Source organism: Phaethon aethereus, assembly GCF_964289735.1.
Source record: "Phaethon aethereus genome assembly, chromosome: 1".
Lineage (NCBI taxonomy): Eukaryota > Metazoa > Chordata > Aves > Phaethontiformes > Phaethontidae > Phaethon > Phaethon aethereus.
Genome location: NC_138575.1, coordinates 183,736,127 through 183,762,317, shown reverse-complemented (window position 1 = coordinate 183,762,317; position 26,191 = coordinate 183,736,127). Strand labels below are relative to the sequence as shown.

The window sequence follows — 26,191 nt, the reverse complement described above, 5'->3', positions numbered from 1 at the left end:
AGAAAGAGACATCTTTTAACTTTGTTAATGTTGTATCTTCACTTTCAAGACATCATAAGAAGTCATGTATGTTTGTTTGTACAGTGATTTTTTTTGACCAGAACAGCCTACAAAGCAATGCCCAGCTTACTAAAGGTGTCTGTCTGAGTAAAAATTGAAGGACCATTCTCTGAACAATGTCACAAGAGGAAAGCTTTAACAATACTATGGTGTTGAGTGACTTATGCTTCAAGAAGCACAACAGCAGATCACAGAGGGAAAGATAGTTTTGGAAGTGGTTCTATCTTTTCAGTTTCAAACAGTCTCAGGCAGCCAGATTCTGTAACGTATTCATAGTACTGATGCATAACACCTTCTAGACCTCTCAGCCTTATATATGAACAGGTCAAGAGACTTTAAGAAGGTTTTTACACTGTCAACATAAAAATACAAAGCAAGCTTAATGTCCAGAGAAGGGAAGGTTTTGAAATATTTAACAATGTGACCGTCTAAACTCAAGACTCTTCACTCCAATGAAATTCAGACACAAACTTACACAGAACTTGTGGGTGGATGTTAAGGGTGCCTTTGCCCAGAAAATGCACTGCGTATAAAGACTTCAACTTTCAACTTGCTCTAAGGCTTTGAACTTTTTCTGGTAAAAGCCATAGCACCAGTGTCTCGGGCTAAACCATGACAATCAGTCAGATAGTCTTAATTGACGGGTGAGTGAAGGAATACATGGCTACCTGTTCGAGTTTCAATAGCAGTGCAGGGACTAGAGCCGTAACTCAGAACACGGGGGTTCCTTTGGCCCTGATCAGGCCCTGCAAGAACCTTCTTACATTACAGTGAGGAAAAGAAAATTTCTGATGCACAGATGCAAAGCAGAAATAGCTGCAAAGTGTGCCTTGGATGAAGGAACAGTTCCCTTTGGATTTAACAAGCAATAAATCCAGCTTTTGAGTAATATCACTATTCACTTTTCTTTCTTCAGAGACGATGTCAGGCAAGAGACACATACCAGCCCTTCCGGAAAGGACAACACAGGTGTATATACCTCACAGGAATCACAAATAGGCTAGTCCAGAATCAGAAGAGTTACATTTCTTACTGATGCCCAACACAAAGTAATAAGCTTTTGCTAGCGCTTCAGAGCCCTAGGCAAGTGTACTATAAAAAGGTAGGATTTCCCGTAATGACTGATGCACCTATTCTATAAATCTCCTAGCTGAGGAGAGTGGGTTTCGTACCATCTCGTTTGCTCTCACTGAAATTGTTCCATCGTTGAGTTGTTATAAAGTGCTTTTATGACACAAATAGATATAGGCTCTGATCATACGAATGAAAGTGTGCCCCAAGTTCCAAAGACCTTGAAACAAGTGAAATGCAAACTAAGCATTCATCCTTCACGAACCCTGAAAGAGCGCTGTCCCTTTCAAATCAGTTGTTGAAATTAAGGTTGGTAACAGCACCAATTTAATCTCCATAAGATAACTCATACCACCAAACGCAAAAGGTAAACTGTGGTTTTAGAGGTGGTTCTGTACCACAGAGATACGAAAATACTTCAGCGATGTAAGGTACTTATTTCTGCACCTCACGATTTCCCATTTAAGTAATGGGACTGAAAGTGCCATTACTTAATATTGAACTTAGTGATAAAAATGTATAAATTTCTGACGTTCATCGTGAGTCTATAAATCGCATTTTTTCTGTGACAACAAAAGACAATCATTGTAAATTCACTTTCCACTGAGATTATCCAGGATCATTTATATTGATTCCAGATCCAGTAAAGAGTTCGCCAGAGCAAGCTTTTCTGAGAGAGGTCCCCAAAAAGTTTTCCTGAGACAAACTGGATTTACAGAAGAGTAAGCAGAATGCCAAGCGATGGAAGTGGTGTACCCCAGGACTTGATCCTAGGGCAAATACTGTAACATCTTCTTTCGTGACCTAGACAATGAGACAGAGCACACTCTGAGCAAGTTTGCATATGGTGCAAAATTCAGAGAAATGGTTGACAAACGAGATGGTCATGCTGCCATTCAGAGGGACCTTGACAAGTTGGAGAAATGGGCTGACAGGATTCTTAATGAAATTCAACAAAAGACCTCCATGTGGTGAGGTGTAACCCCATGCACCAATGCAGATGGGGGGCAGCTGGCTGGAAAGCAGCTTTTAAAAAAATAAAAAAAAAAACCCAAAAATAAAAACCTAGCAATTCTGATGGACAACATATTGACCATAAGCCTTTGTAGCAAAGACGACCAAGGAAAACCATTGCCAGCAGGTCAAGAGAGGTCATCTTTGCCTTCTACTCAGCACTGTTGAGATACACTTGCAGTGCTGGGTCCAGGTCTGGGCTCCCTGAAGCAAGGGAGACACAAACATACTCAAGCAAAGGCAGTCAAGGGCTGTGAAGATGAAGGGACTGAAGCACCTCCCATATGAGAAAATGCTGAGAGAACTGGGATTGTTCAGCCCAGAGAAGAGAAGATTCAGGGGGATGTTATCAATATATATAAATACCTGATGGAGGACTGGGTGGGGTGTAAAGATGACTGAGCCAGACTCATCTCAGAGATGCCCAGAGACAGAATAGGAAGTGATGAGCACAAATTGAATTACAGGACATTGCATTCAAACATAAAATTTTTATGTTTTGGGGTTTGTTTGTTGTTTTTTTCCTGCTGTTGAGAGTAGTCAAATACTAGAATAGGTTGTCCATCTACAATGGAAACCCTAATCATGGCTACAATAAAAAAGAGGTTACCTTTACACTGAGTCCACAGAAACAGTAACTAACAGTCTGAAAATGAAATGATTTATCTGTGTACATACTTACCCTCTCACCAACTCAACAATACAGGATATTCTAGTAATGTATTATATATTGCATTACCTGATAATATTTTTAAAAAGCTAGTTTAAAGACACAATCCTTCTTATAATCTTTTTTCTATTCACTAGGGATATTCTGCCTTTCTAGTGGAAAAATAAAACTGCTGAATTAAGCAGAATGCTAAATTTTAGTTACTTATATTTAATCACTCATAACTAAAACAGACCAACCTTACACAGTTATCTAAGATTAAGATTTGATAGGACAGCTAATAGTGAGAACTGTCAGCTACATATGAAGAAGTCAGTCAATAAGTTTTACTGCTAAAGAATGTTTTTTCTGCTTTCTTTACTTGTCACAGCTCTAACTCTGACAACCCTGACAAGAATGCAACCAATCTGTTTTTCAGACTAGCCAAAACCTAAGTATTTTCATTAGTGTTGTTTCAAGGGGGGAAAAAAAAAATCATCTATTATTGAGGTAATTACAATTTCATTTAAAAAACAGTTAGAACCACTCTAGTAGCATTCTTAACTGAACATAGCTTCTTATAAGAATATATGTAGCTGAATCTAATATATGTATGTGGGTGTGTATAAACATCTAGTCTCTTGGTTATCATGTGCCTCTGAAGGAATTCATTGAGCACAGGGAAAGTCATTTCTATTTCCATTCAAATTTATAAGCAACTGATAAATCAGAAAACATACACAATGATCACTCATACTGACAGCTGTGCTACAGAGATGAGGGGCTGAAGGAAATTTAAAAGTTATATAGCTTCTCACGTGCGGAGTGAGAAAGTTGTGACTAGATTACATGACTGAACTTAGTCAATGGAAAGCTTCTGGACAGCTTTACGTGGGCAAGACTCTTTTTGTTTGGGGGGCTCTAAACGTACAAGAATACCCAGGAGGATCAGATCAAAGGTCCACCTAGCCCTGCATCTTCCGTGCACTAGTAGCCAATCGCAAACATCTATAAAAAGGACAGGATAACTATGTAATGACATTTCTAGAATGTTCTCTTGGTCTCCAGCTGTTTGTGATTCAAAAGACTTTGTATTTGCGTTTAATAGCTTTCAATGGATAGAAGCTGCCAGAGAAATCAAGTAACTTCTGTCAGCAAGCTTCAGAGCAGGAATATTTTGGTATGCAGTAACAAGACTGTACTTCTGTACAACCAGTGAGGTATTGCCAAGTGAAGATAGGTGTCACAGTGAACAGCATAGAAATAGAAGCAGCAGCAGTCTCAGTTTCAAGGAAGAGTCAGAGACACGACCTGCTAGCTTTGTAACAATGACAGAGGAGGTTCCTGGCTCTTTTACAACCTTGGACTAAGGAAAGTAGAAATAAAGCACACCCTCCAATGCTTTAGTAATGATATTTATTCCTGCCCTCCTCTGCAATGTGAGAGAAAAAACTTCTGATGATTCAGAAAAAACAGAAAAAATAAAAGCATTTACACATAACAGGAGTGAGAGTTTAAAGAGGACTCTGTTGTCTACCTCCTTATGGAGGAGATGTGAGGTAATATTTGGAGCAGAAAATGTTTACTCAAACCAAGACCTATTATCTGCATAAACGTTTGAGCTCTTAATACAAAAGATGGCTCCTGAGATTGAATTTTTTTGTCATGGTAATGCCATTTTAAGCTTGCAGCATTCTTTTCAAGTTTGTTGAGAAATTTTACTGCTACAACATAAATGAAAAGTCTTATGAGAATATTTATCTACAGACATTACTTTAATGAACCTTAATTTTTTCAACTGCTCTGTTTGTTTTGATTATTTCTCTTTCTCTCAAGTACAGCTGCTATTTATTTTTTCAGGGGCTTTGTGTAAACCTCAGTTTCACAAATACCTTTCAGCTACCATCTCCAAAGGTTCCACTTCGAAGTAAAATTTTCAGAAAAAAACCTAATTGTTTCTTCTAAACCTCTTGTTCCTTTGGAACTACTGCTTATTGCAAACGAACGGCAGCTACTGCATTCTGAGCCCATGGGTTGACAACAAGTGCATGAACTACACCTCCATGCTTCAGAAGATTTAGCACCTTTGAGATCTTGTTAGAACATGACTTGTGACTACGAGTTGTTGGGTTTTAATTAATACACATTCAGATCAGTTTTACTTTTTTTTGCACTAAAAACATCTAATTCCCTGAACATCCTACAGTGTGAGACTTGAGGTTTTGCTGTATCTCACCTTTTGCTGTGGCTTATGCAGATGTATCATACATTGGTTTTCAGGCCAATTTTTTTTTTTTAATTGAGCATACCTGTATTTTATCATTCTCTGTATCATTTCCAAGTACAGATGTGACAATTATTCCTGAGGGAACATCTGTTCTCAGTAATTTACCCAGATTTATACTTTACTGTCAAAACAATACAATTGCAGCTGAAAACAACCTCCATACTTAGTGACATATCAGGTGACATCTCCTTACCAGAGGATTGTTTTTAATGGGCATAAAGCAAAATTAGATCTACTCTCCAAGATCATCATAAGTTTATGGTCAACTGCCCACAAAGTATTAACATGGGTAAGTACTGAGTAGGCAATTCTGTAAGGTCCCACAGTTATTTCTGCTCATTATTATTTAACGTAAGAAGAAGAAGTTATAATCCTCGCAGTTACAGAACATATTTATTCCCCACTGGCCTCATAATAAAAGTGATCCTTCAGAACCAACTTAAATAACAAAAAGTGACCTTGGGAATCCTTTTGGTGAAGAGGGTCTGATTTGAGGATAAGTGAAGGTAGTCATGGGACCACTGGAAAGAGTTATCATCACCAGGGAGGAACAGCGATGAACAGAGCACTTGAAATTGCAGAAGGGGAAGATCCCTAGAGAAGAGAGCCCTTACATGAAACAGTTGTTGGATATTAATATTATACGCTCAGGGTTTCTTCATACATAGCATTATCCGATCTTTTGTCGCCTTCACAGTAAATTTAGTTGCACAAAACATATACTTAAATGCCCAAAATCTAGCAATAAACCTACTATTGTCCAAAACTTGTGTTTTTCACAAAAGTAGCCTAGGAGACATTTTAAAACAACAAATTATTGACATATGTTAGAAGCTACTGATGTCATCTCAGTTATAATGGAACATGAGCAGATTTTTATAACCTGTGACATTTGCAGTCCTTCACTCCCCTCAGAGGAAAGGAATACTATTAGAGAAGTATAGATTCTCCTCTCCCAGTGAAAAGCAATAGTAAAATGGAGGCCTTAAAAACTTGAGCTACGCAGGGAAAATAGGGTCTTTGAGGGTACCTACTAATATAAGTGGGTTTGGAGATTTTTTTAATTTATTTCAAAGGCAAGCATTTTATCTGTTGGAATCTGAATTTTAATTACCTAATTATGTTTAGCATTTTCATTGCTTAAATTGTCAGTGCTGGGATCCATGGTGTCCTTTTGTTTTGCTGAACACTACAAAACTAATGAAAATTTTTATATTGCACAATTTAGCAGACAGTAATAACGTGGTAAATGTTTGGAGAACCAAAACCGAAAACACTCTTAGCAAGTTTGTGAAACGTGAATATTTTTTGCCAAAACCAGATAAACAATATAAAACCTCTGCAAAATTAAATGCTGCAAAATTGACTGCAGAAAAGGTCGTAACTGTCTAAATGAACTGGAACATGGATTTAAAACCAGTTAGTTGTGATAAGTGAAAATGAGTAACACAATTGAACACAAACTAATACTCTAGATTGGAAATCAGATATTTAAGACACCATTTTGGCATCATTTCACTGCTTTTGCATAAGAAAGAGCAGCCTTTGTAAATAACCACTGATGAAAATGTCTTGTTACTTAAATAGCATTCAAAGTAAGACACAATGAAGATGACACAATGATGGAGTTCTCAATTACATTACAATAAATTTAAGCTGGTGTTATCACAGTTATAGAATTCTTTACAGTGTGATAAGATCAAAATAATTGATTGGTGTGCTTCCTACTGAGAATCTGAACAGCATGAGAAAGTATTTATCTGAATGTTAATAGTATGCAGACAGGTGGCATTTACATAAAGACCCCCTTCCAATGGCTATTTACCTTTGGAACGATAGTATGTGATACTTTGAACTGGCTTCACAGAAGCAAGTAAAGCTATCTTATTGACAAAGCATCTTGTGATGAATATCACTTTGTATCCCAGAGAGTATTTAGAGGACAGATTTTATTATCATAAATTTCAAAATACCAAATCTCATTCACTGATTGGACATTCAAAATTTTTAATCAATTCCACATACTTTTCAAGTTAGGATGGAGCTGAAAGGAAAATATGGAGCTGTATTTTATTACGTAAACTTAAGACTCTCATCCTTTTATATCAGTGAATCGTTTAAGTTGTGATCATTAGGACAAAAAGCTGTCACTACCTCAGATGTAAAGATTGAGAATTTTAGCAAATTACAACTTACAGAGATCAATCCCAAAAAATCACTTGCAAAAGAATAAGTCAAACGATTCCATATAAATAACAAAAATCTACGGTCTCATTAGCAGAGGTCCAAGTTTATATTATAAAGCCTACCTAGAATGTTAAGTTTTTCTAAAAAGATGCTGTACTACATATTCATAAAACACTACACATATTTTACAATCTAAAAATACTGATATAATTATTTAGATCTGAAATATAAAACTATTCAAACTGAAAACTTTATGTTACCACACACACTATACATATTTACCTAACTTTAGAAAACGACCATATCAACACTGAATTTGGTGTTGTATTTCAAAAGCAGTCTGATGCAGCGGTATGGATGACAGTGTAAGCTGCGATCCAGATTATTGTCACTTGTATATCAAAGGCACAACATAGGCTAAGGAAGACTATTACAGTTTGTGAGAAGGCTGGTATACTGTAGGACCACCTCAGATCTCATGTTCACAGTAAATGTCAGTTACTAGTGATTCTATTCACACAGAAGAATTTACCCCCCTGTCCTGGTTTCAGCCAGGATAGAGCTGGTTTTCCTCACAGAAGCTAGCGTGAGACTGTGTTTTGGATTTGGGATGAGGAACTGTTGATAATGTGCTGATGTTTTGGGTTGTTGCTGAGCCGTCAAGGACAGTCCAGCTTCTTGTGCTGGCCTGCCAGCGAGCAGGCTGGGGGTGCACGGGGAGCTGGGAGGGGACACAGCCGGGACAGCTGACCCAGACTGGCCAAAGAGATATTCCCTACCATACGACGTCATGCCCAGTACATAAACTGGAGCTGGCCGGGGGGGCGAAAATCGCTGCTCGGGGACGGGCTGTCGATCACTGGGTGGTGAGCAATTGCTGTATTGGGCCTCACTTGTTCTTGTACATTCCTTTGTTGGTATTATCATTATTGTTCCCTTCTTTCTTTCTGTCCTATTAAACCGTGTTTATCTCAACCCACGAGGTTTTTCCTAATTCTCTCCCCCGTCCCACTGCGGGAGGGGGAGTGAGTGAGCGGCTGCGTGGTGCTTAGTTGCCGGCTGGGGCTAAACCACGACACCCCCCCAAGGTAGTTTAAGTTAAAAATCAGTAGTTACCTTTAATTTGGGATAATTTTCCTTTTATTTAACACCTCTGCATACTGCTAGGCAAACCTGGTACAATAAAGTCCTAATGTGCTATATGCAACTTATTGTCTCAAGTCACGCATTTTTGTAGATATTAATAAAATCTATGGTTTTGTACATAGATCTTAGGCATTTGTTAATGCAAAAAAAGTCAGCAAGACTCCCCCAAAAATCTAAAAATTTTACAGCATTATGTAGGTTACTTTCATGTGAAGAAATGAATCCACCTTATGCAGCAGAAGGTGGCACCGTAGGCAACAAAAACCTACTCTTCAAGTAACTTCCAAAAGCAGACGAAAGCTGGAAAAATACATAGAAAAGGACTTCAAGAAGAAAGGAGAGTCTAGGACAGGTTAAATGTCTGTGTTGTAAATGAGATGAGTGGTTAACAAAACAAGCTTAGGATGATGATATAAATTCTGTTTAAGCATTGGATAGCAGCTCAGGCCTTGAACGTTAATGGCAAAGGCTGAAAGCAGAAGCTCCAGAACCGTATAAGAGTCACTAATGGCCAATTAATGGTCACTGAAAAAAAAGCACAACCTCAAGTGTTGTGAAAGGACTGCTTTTACATTGAGAATAGAAGCAGCAGCTAAGCATAGGAAAAAAAAATCCAGCTGAAAGCACTGCTGTGACCTGAGGAATTAACACCCTCTGAAGTATTTTGCATGGTGTAATCTAGGGATAGACAAGAGGGTCGTGAACTGTCTAGAAACTAAATCATCTTATAGAACTATAAGATCCCAAACTGGGTGTGGAGAAGGGAAGAGAGATTGTAGAGAAGAAAAAAAATACCCATTTCAGTTCTAGCTTCTCTTGCAGAAGAGCTCTCGAGTTTGTCCATGTCATCTTGTCAACTAATGCCATCACTGGTAGCCATCATTGCCAACTCTACAGCATCAGCTCCATGGGATTTTATACTCACATCAAATTTAGGACACCGATGTTAAGGACTGACTGCTTTGAATAAGTAGTGGTAGAGATTGATAGTAAGAACTAATTTGTAGTGTTAATGACAAATAATGCATAAGAATAAGTTATTATCACAACCAGTGCTGTTAATGATTGTCAGTACAGTAAAGTGGTTTTTGGTTTTTTGTTGGGGTTTTTTTTTTAAGTTTAAGAGAAACAGTTAAGAAACTCTGAAGTGGCACGTAACACAGTGATACACAGGCATCCCTAACCTGCAGGTCATTTTCAGTTAAAAAGAAATGCTGCTGAAAAATGTAGAGTGGAGATGCAGAGTGCACTATGATCTTGCAAGAAGGTTTTAACATGTCTAATCAATCAAATGTGAGTTTTGTAAATTTCCTTTTGTATGCAAGGATTGTGTAAGATAAACTACTGTGGAGAACTTCTTTTATCTTAACCAACAACTGGCAGGAACCGATAAGAACCAGTACAACGTTAAAATACAAGCTAAGCAAGTGGAAAGAGCCCATAAGAGTTCCTTTGGAGGACAGACAAGTTAAGGGGACCAAGTACTGCAAAAACCCACCAGAGACCACCAGAGGACCACTGGCTCATTGAACAGCGCGTGCGTCAGGGACATTTGAGTATGTTAAATATTTCTCGGAAATGTCCTGAATATGCTAACAATTGCAATGAATATGAATGCATGTACTCAATTCAGATGCTGGTAACAGGAGGCATGCATGTTAGGAGGAGATATCCCCCATGCATCCAGCGCTGTCATAAAGATGTCTGCTTAATAACACTTTGATGTTATTAAGTTTGAATTTCTTAAATTTGGATTTCTTTGAATCAATCTCTTCACTGAAAAGAAAACATCTTGAAGAACCAGTTAGTTCTCATACTCTATACTTTTCTTCAAGTATGCACCTGTTTGAATCCCAGAAAATATTTTCTAGGATGGTGACATCAATGAGTTTTCAGCTACTTTGTTCAAGCAATAATTGAAATAATGTTCCTACAAATCCAACTTCTGATCTAGTCACCATAGAAAGAAATGATATGATGCAAAAATCAGTTATGCCACAGTCACACTTCGGGTAAGGGTGTTTTGGTATTTTGACAGAGGGAGTACCTGGTTAGGTATTTGTCAGCAGGTCAGATGTAAGCATTTTGTGCCTGATTTACATATTCTTAATGAGAAGACAGCCTTCAATGAACTAGTTATGGTTAGAGAAGGCGGGGGGGGGGGAAGGAAAAAAAGTAATTTTTGCATGTCTGTGTTTCTCTTCCCTCACAATCAGAGCAACATTATGCCTCTTCAATTAGTAAATACAGTTTTGATAAGACTGACAAAATAAGTAAAAAGCCAACAACCCCCACTTCTCATATTGTTGTTTCTGTCCTTCCTGACAAACAAATCTACCACAGGTGCTTTCCACTGACAGTATTTGGGTTTTCTAACAAAAATCTAAAATTATGTTGCAAACAAGCACAAGAAACCTCACAAGGAGCTCTGCAGAACAAAAACCAACTCATCAGCGGCCAATTTAGTGAATATCAGACTCAAGGCATTTATAGCTTCAGGTGATCCTAACATCATCTTTTCCCATCTGCTGTTGTTTGGATCAGTCATTCCAGACTGAACCTTAAGTGGCTGCTAACAAGAGCAAGAAACCTCTTTCTGTACGCTTACATGATTTAATTAAAAAAAGCTACTAAGAGACAAAGCAGCTATTTACTCAATGACCTAGCTGATCTGTAGATGACAAGTACATAGTTCCCAGCTAGATTAGCTGAAGCAGTAGGTTTAACTACCAGAGGCCTACGTACGCGTGTGGGTATATGACTCAGAAGTCCATAATATAGGCACCTGTTTTCTGGAAAGCCTGAACATGACATTACAAAGAACAGGATTGGAAAGGAGCTTTAATCTTTCCTGAAAGACTATCAAGACTATCAGTCATACATACATTATGTCTGAGAGAAGAATATCTAACCTGTTTTGAAACACTTCCACTCATGCATGAATACAGATACCAGTTTTACCCTTTCCTAGTCTTTTGCAGCCTCCTCTATCTTCTGGTTGGCCTTGATGATCTTAAAGGTCTTTTCCAACCTTAATGACTCTGTGATTCTGTAAGCTTTAAAAAGATTGTCACTGGTAGTTTTCTGATTGGTCTTGAATTTACTTCTGAAGAATTAGAAATTCTGTGTTCAGAGGGCAGCCACTTGGTTTCTCATCTTAGGAGAAAGCTTTAGTTTTGCACCTCAAGACAGGGATGTTCTTATGAAAATAAATCAAAGACTTCTGGTTTGAAGAATCTCTGAAACTAAACACACCCACTCTGGCTATTAGTGAAACGTGGAAGAGACAGATAATCCTTTATGCCGAAGGTGCCGACCAAGGTTTGAGTGGGGAACTGTTTAACAAGATCTGCTCAGAAAAAAAATGAGAGTAGCTCACCATAAATTACACAGTAAGTCATGTATCATTCTGAAGCATTCCAGAAGCTCAGTCGGGGATAAAGTATATCAGTATGGAGGATTGTCAGATATCTTTTTTAGTAACAGAGAATTCACAGTGTCTGCCATCTCTTTTGGTACAAAAGACAACACAGCCTAAATGAGTAACTTAAAAATGCATGGCTGAGGTTTCTATTAAGGTGTTTCAATGAGCACCTATTGAAATAACAATTGACATATTCAAAGAAAAATCCCGAGTACTTCAGGAAGGGCTTATGCCCATAAAAGAATAAAAATGAATATGTAACCTTAGTTAAAAGAAAGAAAATGGCTTTGTGTTTTGGAAAAATGTCTGTTCTCAGGTAACGTAAGGGGTTCTGAGCACAACTGAACTTATACTTGGTCACACAAGGTTCAATATATTCTAACAGAAAAATATGAAGTAGCATTATGAGTTCTAAAATAGCTTGAGGAAAACAGGTAATTAGAGAAGCTCGTTAACGAAATAAAATTTAAGAACCTCTTTGCTGTAAACTTTAATAGGCAAAAATCATTCATTTATTCTGTCTTCCCTCATAGCACATTAAGGTAACAAAAAAATAGCAGCTTTATTTCCAGTAAAACACTAGATAAAATGTGTTTTCTACATTACTTACCTGTTTTCATTTCCAACAAGAGTTTTTTCTTTTGTTGCCTCTCTTGTTTTTCTTTTTCTGCTTTCTCCTTAGCTATTTTAGCACGCCTCTGTTTTTCTTCTGCTTCCCTTCTTCTTATATTCTCTTTTACTGCTTGCTATGAAAAAAAAGTAATACAGAGTTCCATTAAAACTGAAGTCTTAGGAAAAACAAAGCTGAACCTTAAAAACAAAGAAGAAAGCTTTAAAATCACATCTCCTATCTAACCTTAATTTATCAAGCCACATAAATATTTTACATTCCATATTTAGTTCATTTTAGAAGAGTAAGCAAATTCAGAATGAATGCATTATAAATATACTAATTAGTCCCAAATGGGGATTATAAATTCAACAAGAAATACAGCTTAAGAATACACATTAATGTAGGAAGAACTCAAAATATCTAAACCACCTGTTTTTACAAAACCATATATATGTTACTATTTATATTTCTAGAATAGTTTCAACATTTTTTCTTTCTCATGCTGCCACTATACCAAGCAAAACAAGGCTGCTTGGGTGACTTAGCTCTGCATTTATCTTACACTTATCCACATATGCATTAATTCACTGGGTTTATAAATTCTTGTCTTCTGGTTAATACCCATACAACATTGTTTGTTTTGAATTATAAATCAGTACTCCAAAGCTTCCATGAAGCCAAAACAGAACTAAGACTTTCAGAGTTTTTAAATCATTATTTTGCATATTCAGACATCAAGTAAAATAACTGTGTCACATTCAATAACTTTTAAACAAAGCTATTTTAGGATTACCTTTTCATTATTTTAGTGTTAGCTATGTACACTGGTAAATCCTCAGTGCTCTCCTGTGATTTGCATTAAATGTAAAGTGCCGTGCACCTATTCTTCATTGCAGAAAGTTTCTCTTTTCAGAATGCAGTTACACACAAAATCTCATCGTTCTCAGTAGAACAAAGTGTCCCTCCTACAAAATGGCTAACATCTTCATAAAGTTTGAGGCAGAGGCTGCATGTTTGGAAGGATAATTAATGTCTCATGTTGTTTTTAGCAAGAAAATGTGCAGCCTGCATTCAGACAAAAAAATGTAAGAATGGACTGAAGAGTACTATAAAGCACAGACTAATGTGGATTATAGCAATATTTGCACAGGCACTTTCTATCATTAGTGTTGTAGGTAGTGACCAAAAGAAGGGAAAAAAAAAAAATTCACATAAATCTTATGAGGAAATGCCTGTCTTTGATAACTGAAGAAGAATAAGCTTTCAATCATGAAAAACAACAATGAAACAGACTTTTTAAACAAAGCAAAACTGTACTTCCACGGTGTCTTCACCAGAGTCACCTCTCAATTGTGTTGACACTGGGCGAGGGGCAAAGAAGACTACTACAAAATGCTAAAATTTGGGATTTAATTACTTCTAACAAATTATTTGCAGATTTTCAGAATGGGTATTCTCAAATGGGACTTAAGCACAAGTACAATTTTGGCAGAAATTACACACTTTCCTAACAGAGTGACCAAAGAGATTTCTACTTTGCATTTCCCCCCAGAATAATAACAGTAGGACTCAGCCTCAGACTGCAGTCATACAAACGTAGGTGTCTATTCCTTTCTAATCACACTGATCAACTGGGCTTGATTTAGAAGTTCACGCCTTCATACCCAGTGTAAATTGGATGCTTTGGAGGATCACTCTTTGCCTCCAGACTTTCTCTAGCAGGACACTGGTCTTCCATAAGTTCTGTGTCATAAGTCAAAATTTCAGGCTGTGGATGTCTTGGATACCATGTAAGACACCACTCCAGGATACTAAGCACTTCTATTGATAGGTCTCCTTTGAGACATCAGGTAGACAACTCTCCAAATTCCACTAACTGTACTGAGTATGTATCTCCCTTGACTAGAACCGAAGATTAGACACTCAACCTCACATTCAGATGCCAATGGTTAGAGGTCTGTGCCCTAGAGTCAAATCCTATCCTACATGTTCTGTGTGCTTTAAACACAAAATGTAGGTGTCTAAAGTTCTGTGAAATCTTTATACCAAGAACTGTCAAAAACTGCATTGAGAAGAAGACATATTTGTCTCTCAGACTGTTTACTTCCTTGCTCAAAAGGCCTAAAAAGTTAGAAATGGTCTGTCCACATCTACTACACACAAGCAACACTGCATTTGGTGTATGGCACAGTATGCAAAGTTAACTTCAAGAAGAATTACCAAAAGTATACGTCTTTTGCATACCATGTCAAGGCTTAGAGTTTCAGAGATGGAGGCATTCTCGGGTTCTCTCTTGTGCTTTTCAGGATCACTTCTGATTCTTGTTCAAGTATTTGCATAATATAAAAGAAAAATATTCCAGGGTCCAGGGAATAAACTCTTACTTGGTTGCTCTGCTGGTTCTGTAAGTCATGTTTCTGCTGCAGAGCAACCTAGTGTTGATAGAAGCAAGTTTCTATAGTCCTATGATTAGTGTACTGTCTTGGACATAAGAGTTGTTGGCACAAGGCCTCTTCCCTCCCTCTCCTACAACTACAGGGAAATTCTAACCATTAGACAAACACAAGAAAAGGAAATACTACAATTGCTTCATCATATTTCAGAAAGCTATTGTCTTGGTTTCAGCCAGGATAGAGTTGATTTTCTTCATAAAAGTTGGTGTGAGGCTGTGTTTTGGATTTGGGAAGAGAAAATGTTGATAAGGTGCTGATGTTTTGAGTTGTTGCTAAGTAGTCAAGGACAGTCCAGCTTCTCGTGCTGGCCTGCAGCGAGCAGGCTGGGGGTGCACGGGAAGCTGGGAGGGGACACAGCTGGGACAGCTGACCCAGGCTGGCCAAAGAGATATTCCATACCATATAACGTCATGCTCAGTATATAAAGCTGGGACAAAGAAGAAGGAAGGGGTGGAGGGACGTTCGGAGTTATGGCGTCTGTCGTCCCAAGAAACCATTACGCGTGATGGAGCCCTGCTTCCCTGGAGATGGCTGAACACCTGCCTGCCCATGGGGAGTGGTGAACAAATTCCTTGCTTTGCTTTGCTTGCGTGCGCGGCTTTTGCTTTACTTATTAAACTGTCTTTATCTCAAACCATGAGTTTCCTCACTTTTACTCTTCCAATTCTCTCCCCCGTGCCACCGTGGGGGAGTGAGCGAGCGGCTGCGTGGTGCGTAGTTGCTGGCTGGGGCTAAACCACGACAGATATCCTTCCAACGAAAGGAATGAGTCTGTTAGTACTACTGATGCTGTGAAAGCATAGAAGAAGGTTATCAGAGATGTCTGCTACCTAAGATGGTCCACTGAGTGTACCAGGAATTTAGTTTAGGCAGTTAAAGCACTGAAGGTAAGGTACTTCACCCTATTTTTTGGATCTGGCCAGCTAACTGTGCTCTAGCTGTCGTGCTCACAGAGCGGGAATATTAGCTGTTATAGCCACCAAATAACACTGAGGTACAAAATGCAGTCCAAAGTTAGCTGTGAACCCAAAATCTGTGGCTCCAGATTTAAAGATGTCTGATTTTCATTAATTGAGAACTAAAAAAGCATTATAAGTAGATAAGTACCATATGTAAATTATCAACTTTTCTTGACAACATGGAAGACTGAACTTCATTTTCCCACACCTACTGGTGACTTAAGTAGTCTTTTAGTTTTGGACATTTTAAGAATCCAATGATTTTTCATCACTAAGTTTAAAAGCCTTTTGAGCTAAGTTTTCTAGGATGCGAAACACCTTCTGTTTCTGCCAGTAATCAAGAACAATGCTAAACAATTCTGAAACTCAGACCTCTGGTGTCTCATGGTAGGCATCTCAAAAATCTTTTCCAGAAAGTCTTCAAAATTGAGCAGCTACTCAATATTTTATTTAGTGTCACTGAATGATAAGTGGTTTCATGCCTTATCTACACACTTTTTTCATATAGCCTTCAAAACTGTTCTCCAGCAAGACAGAATTATTAATTTTCCTCAAGGTTTCTTCTGCTCATCAATAATATCTCACTGTTTTGAAGCATTAATTAATCTATCTTTATAACACTGCTGTGAAGCAGGGGTTAGTATCCGTGCTAGTTTTACATACACAGAAAAGAAATATGGGGAAATTAAGGTAAAGCACAACCACTTTTTTTATGCCTCTAATTCAAGATGAACCTAAGCATTTGGAATTCTTATTCTACATTATTTAAACCAGAGGTGAGGTTTAAACATCAGAAATTACAGTAATACAACTATTTCATAACTTTCAGCATTTTTGAAGTCTGACTCCTGAGTTTCAAATTAGGCACTGAGCAAGTTAGGAAAACATAACCAATGCCCGTGTTGAAAAAAGTCTGGCGTATGTAACTTGCCAAGCAAAGTTATTCTGATTGAAGACTGTTCCTTCTAGGTTTTTAGCTGTTAAACTCTGAAGTAGCAGAGGCTTGGTAATCTTTACATGTTCCAATATGTTTGTTAAATAGGGGTTGCATTTCAAGTCCTTTCCTCAAAACAGATGGACAAAGGCATTTCAAAATCCATTCTCAATATCTACCAAAGAAATAGTTTTCCCTATCTACCCCCTCAGACATGTCTGAAATCATGAAAAAAAACAACCAACCAAGCAAAACCAAACAAGCCCAGGAAACATGCAAGCAACTTAAATAAGTATTTTGTAAGTGTCAGGCTGCAATGAGGGGTAGATGGCAGAATGACTAATTGAATCTTTCTACAGATCAATAGGCATGAGTTGGATCACTGCTCCAGACTTTGTCACAAAGCTCATACTCAGATAACATTCCTGCAGGAGTGTAGCCAGTAAATTAAGCCATGTAATCATAGGTAGCCAGATGTGACACGAGTCATCTCTTCCAAGTTATCCAAATGAATAAACTTATACAGAATTGGGGACTTGCATTTTTATTTGTCCATTTCTTCACTGAGAAAGAGTTGCTCACCGGCCAAATGTTCAGAATCCAAGAGAGCTGGCACACCATTTTTGCAAAGAAAGCTCAAAAAACCAACCAAAACCAACCACAACCTCCACACAAAATTAACAACCTCTCCCTGCCCCCCTAACTTTGCCGAATCTGAACACAGTTACAAATCACGAAAACAGTGATCCCCACTAATCCTAAATAAGAGCTCTACAAAAGTATTTTGAACTTACATAGCCATTAGCTTTCCCCAAAATTGTTTGGTTATATTAAATTGAGGGATATACCAGTCTTGACTATATTCTTAAGTGTATCATCAAGTTAATCATCCTTCTTCCAGAAGAACTACATTGACAATAGTAGAAGAAACAATATGCTGGAGAAAAGAAGTTTATCCTGAAATTTGCTAAGAACACTGCACTGTTTGTAGTCATATATAATCAGCTCCAAATATATGAAGAAATACCCTGGTGAGAAATTTCTACCTCACTTTTCAGAAAGTTCTTTTGTTAAAACTCTTAAATCACATTTTGGTAGAACTGGGGCAAAAAAACAACAAAAACTCAAACAACCCAAGAAGACCCCCTATTATTAAAATTTGTAAGCATAATGAAAATGTATTTGGACTTAAAAAAATACCTAAAGAAAAATAAAATTAGATTTCCAAATAGCTCAAGCTTTTATATGAGCTAGTACGTGTGAACGTTTGTATATATAATGTAGATGCTGCCCTGTAATACAAGGAGAGGGCTAACCTCCACATTTATGACTCTTTTAGATGACTCTAAGGCAAAGCTCTGCTAACTAACAGCGAGTCTGAATTATGCTTGTAACTATGTTCTGACCTCTTTATAAAAGAAGCTACCTGGATCAGCCTAACACCTGTTTCTCAAATATAGTTAAAATATTTAAAATAATAATTCTTAGCCCCTCCCCCCAAACATCATATTTTTTAAAGGGAAAAGAAGAAAGTAAGCATTTAAAATGCATAAAACTTAAAATCACATACAATCTCATCTCACAAAAATTAAAGGTCCTTAGAAGCAGACTGAGTTTGAGGAAAATGTGCTATTTTTTTATGCCAGGGTAAGGAGCTCTGAGTTTCCGTAGCAGGGAACCTGCTTACAGACGTAAACCTTGACATTGATCAAGTGCTGTAGGCAAATGAAAAATCAAACAAAATAAAATCTTGGGTCTGGATTTTTCATGGGAAGAGCATGCATTATTAGAAAAATTTGTAGAATATTTATTTGTAAGTAAATAACAAGCATCCTTTAAACAGAAAATGCAGTCGTATTTAAAAAAACAGCCAGTTTCAGATTTTGCCCCTTCAGATTATACGTGCATATTGGAGGCACAGTTTTAAATTACATGTGTTATTAGGCATTTCCAATTCTTTCAGAAAAAAAAAATCCACAAATAATAATTCAAAATTCTATTATCCTTAGGTTATCCTAAGAACTTAGGGTGTGGAAAGTAAAATTTCTGGTAAGAGTATCAGAAGCCATTTGAGGAGGAAGAAAATTATTTTTCGTCTGCTCAGTAACTGAAAGATTACAAAAATAATTTCTAATAGACATTAGGCATAAAATAAAAAGATTGTACCATGAACATTGTCCTGAAGTTGTTTAAGTCCGTTAAAAACTCCTCCACTGAAACTTTCTTCAGATCAATGGCATAATATCCCATCACGTTCTGATAGAGTTTTTCCATGTTCTCATGCATCCGTGAAAGTTTCTGAAAATCTTCTTTGGCATGAACTAGAAAGCTGTATGCCACTGTTAAGGCTACAATAACACTCAGTGAATCCAGTCAAACCCGCAGTTTTTACTTAATACTGATCTGTATTTCATACACATTTTCCATTTGCATCAAATGAAGTATTAAAAGAATTCCTTCCATGTCATATACGCTTCCTATTATTTACTGTGTATATTAGACCTATGAATAAATCAGGGTTCTTTCATCAAATTTTCTCAGCCACTTTAAATTTAAAGATCATTCCATTAGCATATAATTTTGTATGAAATTAAATGCATGGGACTAATCTAACTTCAAGCACCTATGTAGTTTATTTAGTAACAGTTTCCTTATTGAAGCTAAAGGTTTAGGTATATAAATTACATTTCCATGAAATTTAGGTACCGATACCAATAACTAACCTGAAAGCTTTAATATTTCAAATAATAGTGTAGTTCCTACTGAAATTAGAGTAAAAATATAAAAGTTAATAAACAACAGTGTTGAAAATAAAAACCATGAAATATTAAAAACTTCATCTTAACAGCTTTTTTTAAAATGCTGTTGTAGCAACAGCAACACATTAATTTCTATTCCTGGTGGCTGCATCCGGTATTTATGCTTTTTCTAAGGCTACCTGCAATGTCAATACAGCTTAATTAAATTAGAGGTGAAGACAACAGAACTACTTCTACAAGACATAGACAATTTATAAACATCACCAAAATACTTCATAACATAAATGAAAAAACCTGTGTTTATTCAAGACTTTTGATAATATAGTTTATCAAATAAGCTCAAAGAAGAAATATTGTGTGTAGTCATTTCCTCATGTAGGACAACTTCATGAAGTGTTTACTTTAATGAAATGGCAGCTAAACAAATATTTATGTTCCATTATTTTCATGCTGCAGGAAAGACTACAAAAAACAAGAAATGATAATTTTACCTTTACTTGCAATTGCCCACCCCAACTATTGCAAAAGAGAATTTACTGTATTTGTATACTTCATACTAAAGATACATACACTATGGTACTTTATTTTGTGAAACACAACCTTAAATATGGCTTTTGTTAGGCAGCACTAGCTAAACTGGAGACAACAGGGAATACTACTGAGTACAGCAATCCCAGCTGTAATTATTATGAACAGGATGATATAGATGCATTATTAGATTTTTTTTTTTATTATTATTATTATCCATTGGCTTTGGATGAGTGAAGACAGAAGTACAGCACAGCTGCAAAACAGATGGAAGGAAAAGGAAATCAAGAAGTTAGGTATTTGTTAACTTTTTCTAAAGTGGCTTTACTTCACGGATGGCCTTTTTGGACTCATGGGACTACAGATCACCCTTCTGTTCATTAATGGTAAAGGAAAGCAACGCAGGGCTGAGACAAGTAATATCTGTGGCAAAATTTCTAACTGCTGTATGTTTGGTCTTGCATATTCATGGCAGCTCTTCACACAGCGAATTCCCTGTCTGAAGTTTATGCTGATTTTAATATATTGGGCTATATAAAATAATAATTTATAGCACAGTATCAAGCCAAGTAAAAGCAGCTGTTACCTTAGAGCAGATAATGAATGATGTTAATCTGTGCCAAACATTTCCTTAAGAGACATCATATTCACCGTTTTCACAGACCAACCTAGGTATTAAGTGTAGACAATCCAACAAGGAACATGATTCTGCATAAGAACGAAAGATTAACAGGTGCATAGATGCTGCATATGTTTTAGCAGAATCTTCAAAATGGAACTGAGACTGCCAGTACACTAGCCAGCAACAGTCTCCGTAAAAACATGGCAAACTTTTTGAAGACTGTAAGGTCACTTCAAACCAGAATTTCAAGAAATTTATTTTCTTTTAAGGCCGAAGGCTGTGAATGTTGTAGGGCTCTGTTGAGGATTTCCCACATCATGTTCTTGGGAAAAGTTACAAGTCTGTAAAATAAGTGTCTGAAAAATAAGTGTCATAAAGACTTCCGTTTATATAAACGTAGCAGGTCCACCAATAAAATGCCATATCTGAATATAATAATTCAAGAAACACATAGAAATGTTTAGATTTTTAAATTAGTACCTTCTGAAGAGTATTTGTCAAATAATACCTTTTCCCTGACTCACTCACTCCTACTTATCTCTATGTTATAATACTACAAAAAATTTACATGTATTTGTATCACACAGAACTGCTGCATCCAAGTGTGTATACCCCATACATTATGAGCAAAACCCGTGCGTAATACACACCTGAAATTCAGACCAGTTATTAAAGACCTGTATAAAGGAATTACATACTTAAGATAAATTTACATTGTTCACCAAAGCCCTATCTCATTACCTGTACACACAGACGACATCTTGACCGTCTCCCAAAGAGCAGCATTTTTTCACCTAACAAGCTCAGGTCCTGTAATCTTTCAAAGTCCTTAGGATGCTAGGGCATCTTACAGACTTCACTTTGTTTATGTGGCACAGAGAGAAGTTCAAAGTATGAGGTCGATTAAGTAACCAACACTTTAGAGGCAGCATTCAACCTCCTTGCAGTTAAAATGGGTTTCTTCTAACTCACTTGAATAAGGCTTTGACTTGGGTAAGAGCTTTTTCTGCCTTCTCTTTTTGCAATATGAACAAATTAACTTAAATGACAACAAAAGAGCAATAGAGAACTGATCAAAAAGAAAGGACTCCACTCCTTGCTGAAAGGCAGCAACCAACTCGTCTCTCAAGTATTCGTTACATAAGCTTCTGTGAAAATCACCATTGACACTACATTCAGTGGTAGGCTGAAACTTGTCAAGAGTTTCTCAGCTGCTGCTTAGAAAATCATGAGATGAGAGCTGGACTGATAAAGAGCATGTTGACTAAATTACTTAATTAATCTTTTAATATGCAATTTAAATACTTTCCACAAACTCACTAAATTTTTATTTTGAACGTACAAGTGTATTTTATTCACTGTGATTTTTATTGAACATTTCACTCAACGGATTTAATACTCTAAATCAATATCAATTCAATATTCTTTGACTTTCCTAATTAAAGCAAACAAAAGAACTGCAATGATAACTATAATTTCTTTTCAGCTGGTATATGTAAGATGACTGACAAACTAGCACAATCTAATATATAGTAGAAATATTCATAATTATAGACTTTGCCAATATAAGAGTGCACCAACTGTGCATATATCTGACTTCCTAAAGAAACAAGAATGCTAATCAGTTCATTAGGGGCCTTTGGGTTGTGATATTTAGCGACAGGATGTAATAGCCTCCTTGTCCATGGAGCCTAATTGTACTCAGGATGAAAAATTATTTCCAACAAAGCATCATCCTTCACTTTTTCAGATTTCCTGCTGGTTTCTTTTTATGAGCTGCATGCCTTTCAAGACATCAGCATCATTCAGCTTCCTTGTCACAGGAATAAAAATAAAGACAGGTCCAGGCTTCATCACGCTGTGCAGGATTATCTAACCTTTACATCAAACCTTTTTTGCTTCGTAATTTATTGAAGTTCCTGGTTTTTTAGAAGTGAGCTTCTTTAATTAGTGTGTTCACAGACATTACTAGAAACCATATGCAACTTTACTGTTCTTAAATTACTGCCTGTCTGCTGGGAGAGATAATAGGTGAGGACAAACTATTTCTGTTCATAATATTTACTGTTCAAAATACTGTATTTGAATAGTCTAATACAATGAAATATGTAGTATGGCTGGTTTTAGGTATACTAATTTATTCTGAGTAAGACCAAATATTCATCTCACCTGTCTCTGACAGCAGTCAATACCCAATGATTAGGGAAAGCAAGAAGGAAACTTGGTAAGTACAACATGATAATTCAACCGATGTAGTATTTCGTTTCTACCAGTCTGCACACCAGCGATTTTTCTGAGCTAAAGCTACCTCTGGAGTACTGTGTTTAATAGCTCCAGATGAACCATCTTTAGCTAACTATCTAAGCCTTGCATGCAATTCGTTTACATTTTCAGCCTCAACAACATCCTAAAAGTAAATGCTACAATTGTCTGTTGTGCAAGAAAACATTTCCATTAGTACGTTTTAACCTGCTGGACAGTATTTTACATGGGATGAACCCTGGTTATAAGACACAATGAATATGCTCCTAACTTTACTCCTGTATGGCATAAAAAATTACAAGTATTTTTACCGTATTTTCCAAAGTTCTTTGATTTTCCACCTTCAGAGTCCTAATCTATTAAAACATCTCTGATGCAGAAACTATTGCCTACTGCTGATCCTTGTCACCACTCTCTGCCACATCAGTAGGTACATAGTATACTTTTTGAGATGGGTTGATCGAAGCACTCAAGATACGAATATTACTGATTTTTATAGCAACTTATGTTTTCTGCTTGCTCTTAACTACAATTGTTCTTAATTGTTCTAATATAATGTTTTTCCTCCAGATCTGTTACTCCATAATCATTGAAGTTCCCTCGTTCTTTTGTCAGCATCTGCCAGTATCTCCCTTTTGTCATGAGTTTTTCTCTTTTTTTTTTCAGATATTAACCCATATTAACCCAGAAAAAAAAATCATTCCACTTTTGACCTAAGAAATTACTTTCCTTGGAAGTTTTTGTTAATACATCTTGTTCAGAGGTGCATGGAAATTTAGACTGTCCTACCTTTACCTGCATGCTGTAAGAGATCTGCAAGGGATGGTTTCTCTTTAAAAAACCCACACTGACTCTCTGCCATACATACATACCTGTTGGTTCTGTTTTTATTTAGTCTTCATCAATTTTTTTGTACAGAAGCCAGACTTATTGCTCCACATCTCAGATCCTCCATGCAGCCTTTTCAGAAAACTCAACTGGTTCTTTTCAGCTTTGATTTCTTTGCTGTCTTGGGCTAACTTAGTTCATGTAAGAATCTGTAGTCCAATAGGTTTATATCTGAGTTCCTTTTTAAATCTTTCCAAGTCTTTTGTGACCAGTGATTACGCATGGAGACTTATTGCTATTTATTTTATATTTTCCTTTAAAAAAAACCTTCTACTGACTCCTTCATTTGAGATCATCCTTCCATTCAAAATATTGCACAGTGGGGTCAACCAAAGTTCCCCGCAGAGAAAATTCATGCAAAGAATAAATATAGCTTTACAGCTATGGCTTATCTTCTTGGCACACATTGACAATCTACATCTTCTCTGGCAGTATTACAGCTTTTGAGGTGCTTGAAAAAGGACAACATGTAGATCCTCCTTTGCAGTTCGTAAGATGATCACTATCCTTTATAAGCAATCAGTAAACTGCTCTCATGCTCTTCAGATATGGGAATGGAATTTCAACCCCTAGGAAAAGGTATTGACAAGGTACGCCTATTGAGCCTTATCCGACTTCTATTATGTTTTAACTTTTCACACTATTTCTCTACAACTGTGACTTATGCTGTCTTAAATACAATTTATAACCTTTATCACAGTATTCCACTCACTTCCTGCTATCAAGTTTTGGAAATGCACAATATATCAGTAACACAAAGCCAAATGAGGCACCCTACGTAATAGTTTTTTGATTTTAGATGTTTCAGATTAGCATAGAAGTACGTATTTATTCCTCAACTTACTTTTCCTGTGTCTGCCTTCTTAAGTGAAGCTAATTTTCTCAGGGTATCCTTCACTCCTTTTCAAAGGAATTTTGCTAATTTCTTTCATATCTCTTCTATAGATATGGAAGTTTTGTAACTACATCTCCGAAGAAAGCTGTATACTAAATTATCTGTTACTTCAAACCCTAGTCTTCAGCTTGAAAATAGAAAAGGTTATAGAGTATTTTAAGGGCCAGCATCATGACTACTTGGGATTAAGAAGAGTCTGTCCTTTTTCATAGGTTCATTTTCTTAATAAGTGCTTCCCATTCTGAACTTCCTCGACTACACATCATTTTCACCGAATCACAGAATCATTAAGGCTGGAAAAGACCTTTAAGATCATCAAGTCTAATCGTCAACCAAACACCACCATGCCCACTCAACCATGTCCCAAAGTGCCACATTTACACACGTTTTAAATACCTCTGGGGATGGTGACTCAACCACTTACCTGGGCAGCCTGTTCCAATGTTTGACCACTCTCTCCATAAAGAAATTTTTCATAATATCTAGTCTAAACCTCCCTGGCACAACTTGAGGCCATTTCCACTCATTCTATTGATAGTTACTTGGGAGAAGAGACCAACACCCACCTCACCACAACCTCCTCTCAGGTAGATGTAGAGAGCGATAAGGTCTCCCATCAGCCGCTTCTTCTCCAGACTAAACAATCCCAGTACCCAGAGCTCCTCCTCAGAAGACTTGCTCTCAAGACCCCTCACCAGCTTCGTTGCCCTTCTCTGGACACGCTCCAGCAACTCAATGTCCTTCTGGTAGTGAAGGGCCCAAAACTGAACACAGGATTCAAGATGTGGCCTCACCAGTGCCAAATACAGGTGTACAATCACTTCCTCACTCCTGCTGGCCATATTATTTCTGATACAGGCCAGGACGCTGTTGGCCTTCTTGGCCACCTGGGCACACTGCCGGCTTATATTCAGCCGGCTGTCAACCAGCACCCCCAGCTCCTTTTCCGTCGGGCAGCTCTCCAGCCACTCCTCCCCAAGCCTGTAGTGTTGCATGGGGTTGTTGTGACCGAAGTGCAGGACCCGGCACTTGGCCTCATTTAACTTCATACAACTGACCTCAGCCCATTGAACCAGCCTGTCCAGATCCCTCTGCAGAGCCTTCCTACCCTCCAGCAGATCAACACTCCCACCCAGTTTGGTGTCATCTGCAAACTTACTGAAGGAGCACTCGATCCCCTCATCCAGGTCATCAAGAAAGATATTGAACAAGACCGGCCCCAGAACTGAGCCCTGGGGAACACCGCTTGTGACCGGCTGCCAACTGGATTTCACTCCGTTCACCACGACTCTCTGGGCTTGGCTGTCCAGCCAGTTTTTTACACAGCGAAGAATGCATGTGTCTAAGCCATGAGCCACCAGTTTCTCCAGGAGAATTCTGTGGGAGACACTGTCAAAGGCTTTACTAAAGTCCAGGTAGAAAAAATCCACAGCCTTTCCC

The 26,191-nt window shown here is 37.4% G+C and overlaps 1 protein-coding gene across 1 annotated transcript in view; it reads right to left on the bottom strand.

The window, feature by feature from the left end:
* Positions 1 to 26,191, bottom strand: part of DIAPH3 (diaphanous related formin 3) — a gene marked incomplete at both ends in the record, with an annotated part of 257,494 nt that overhangs the window by 64,303 nt on the left and 167,000 nt on the right. The window contains 2 exons of the mRNA XM_082008899.1: positions 12,449 to 12,584; positions 18,964 to 19,126. Of these exons, the coding sequence (XP_081865025.1) occupies positions 12,449 to 12,584; positions 18,964 to 19,126 (299 nt within the window). The remainder of the gene's footprint in view (positions 1 to 12,448; positions 12,585 to 18,963; positions 19,127 to 26,191) is intronic.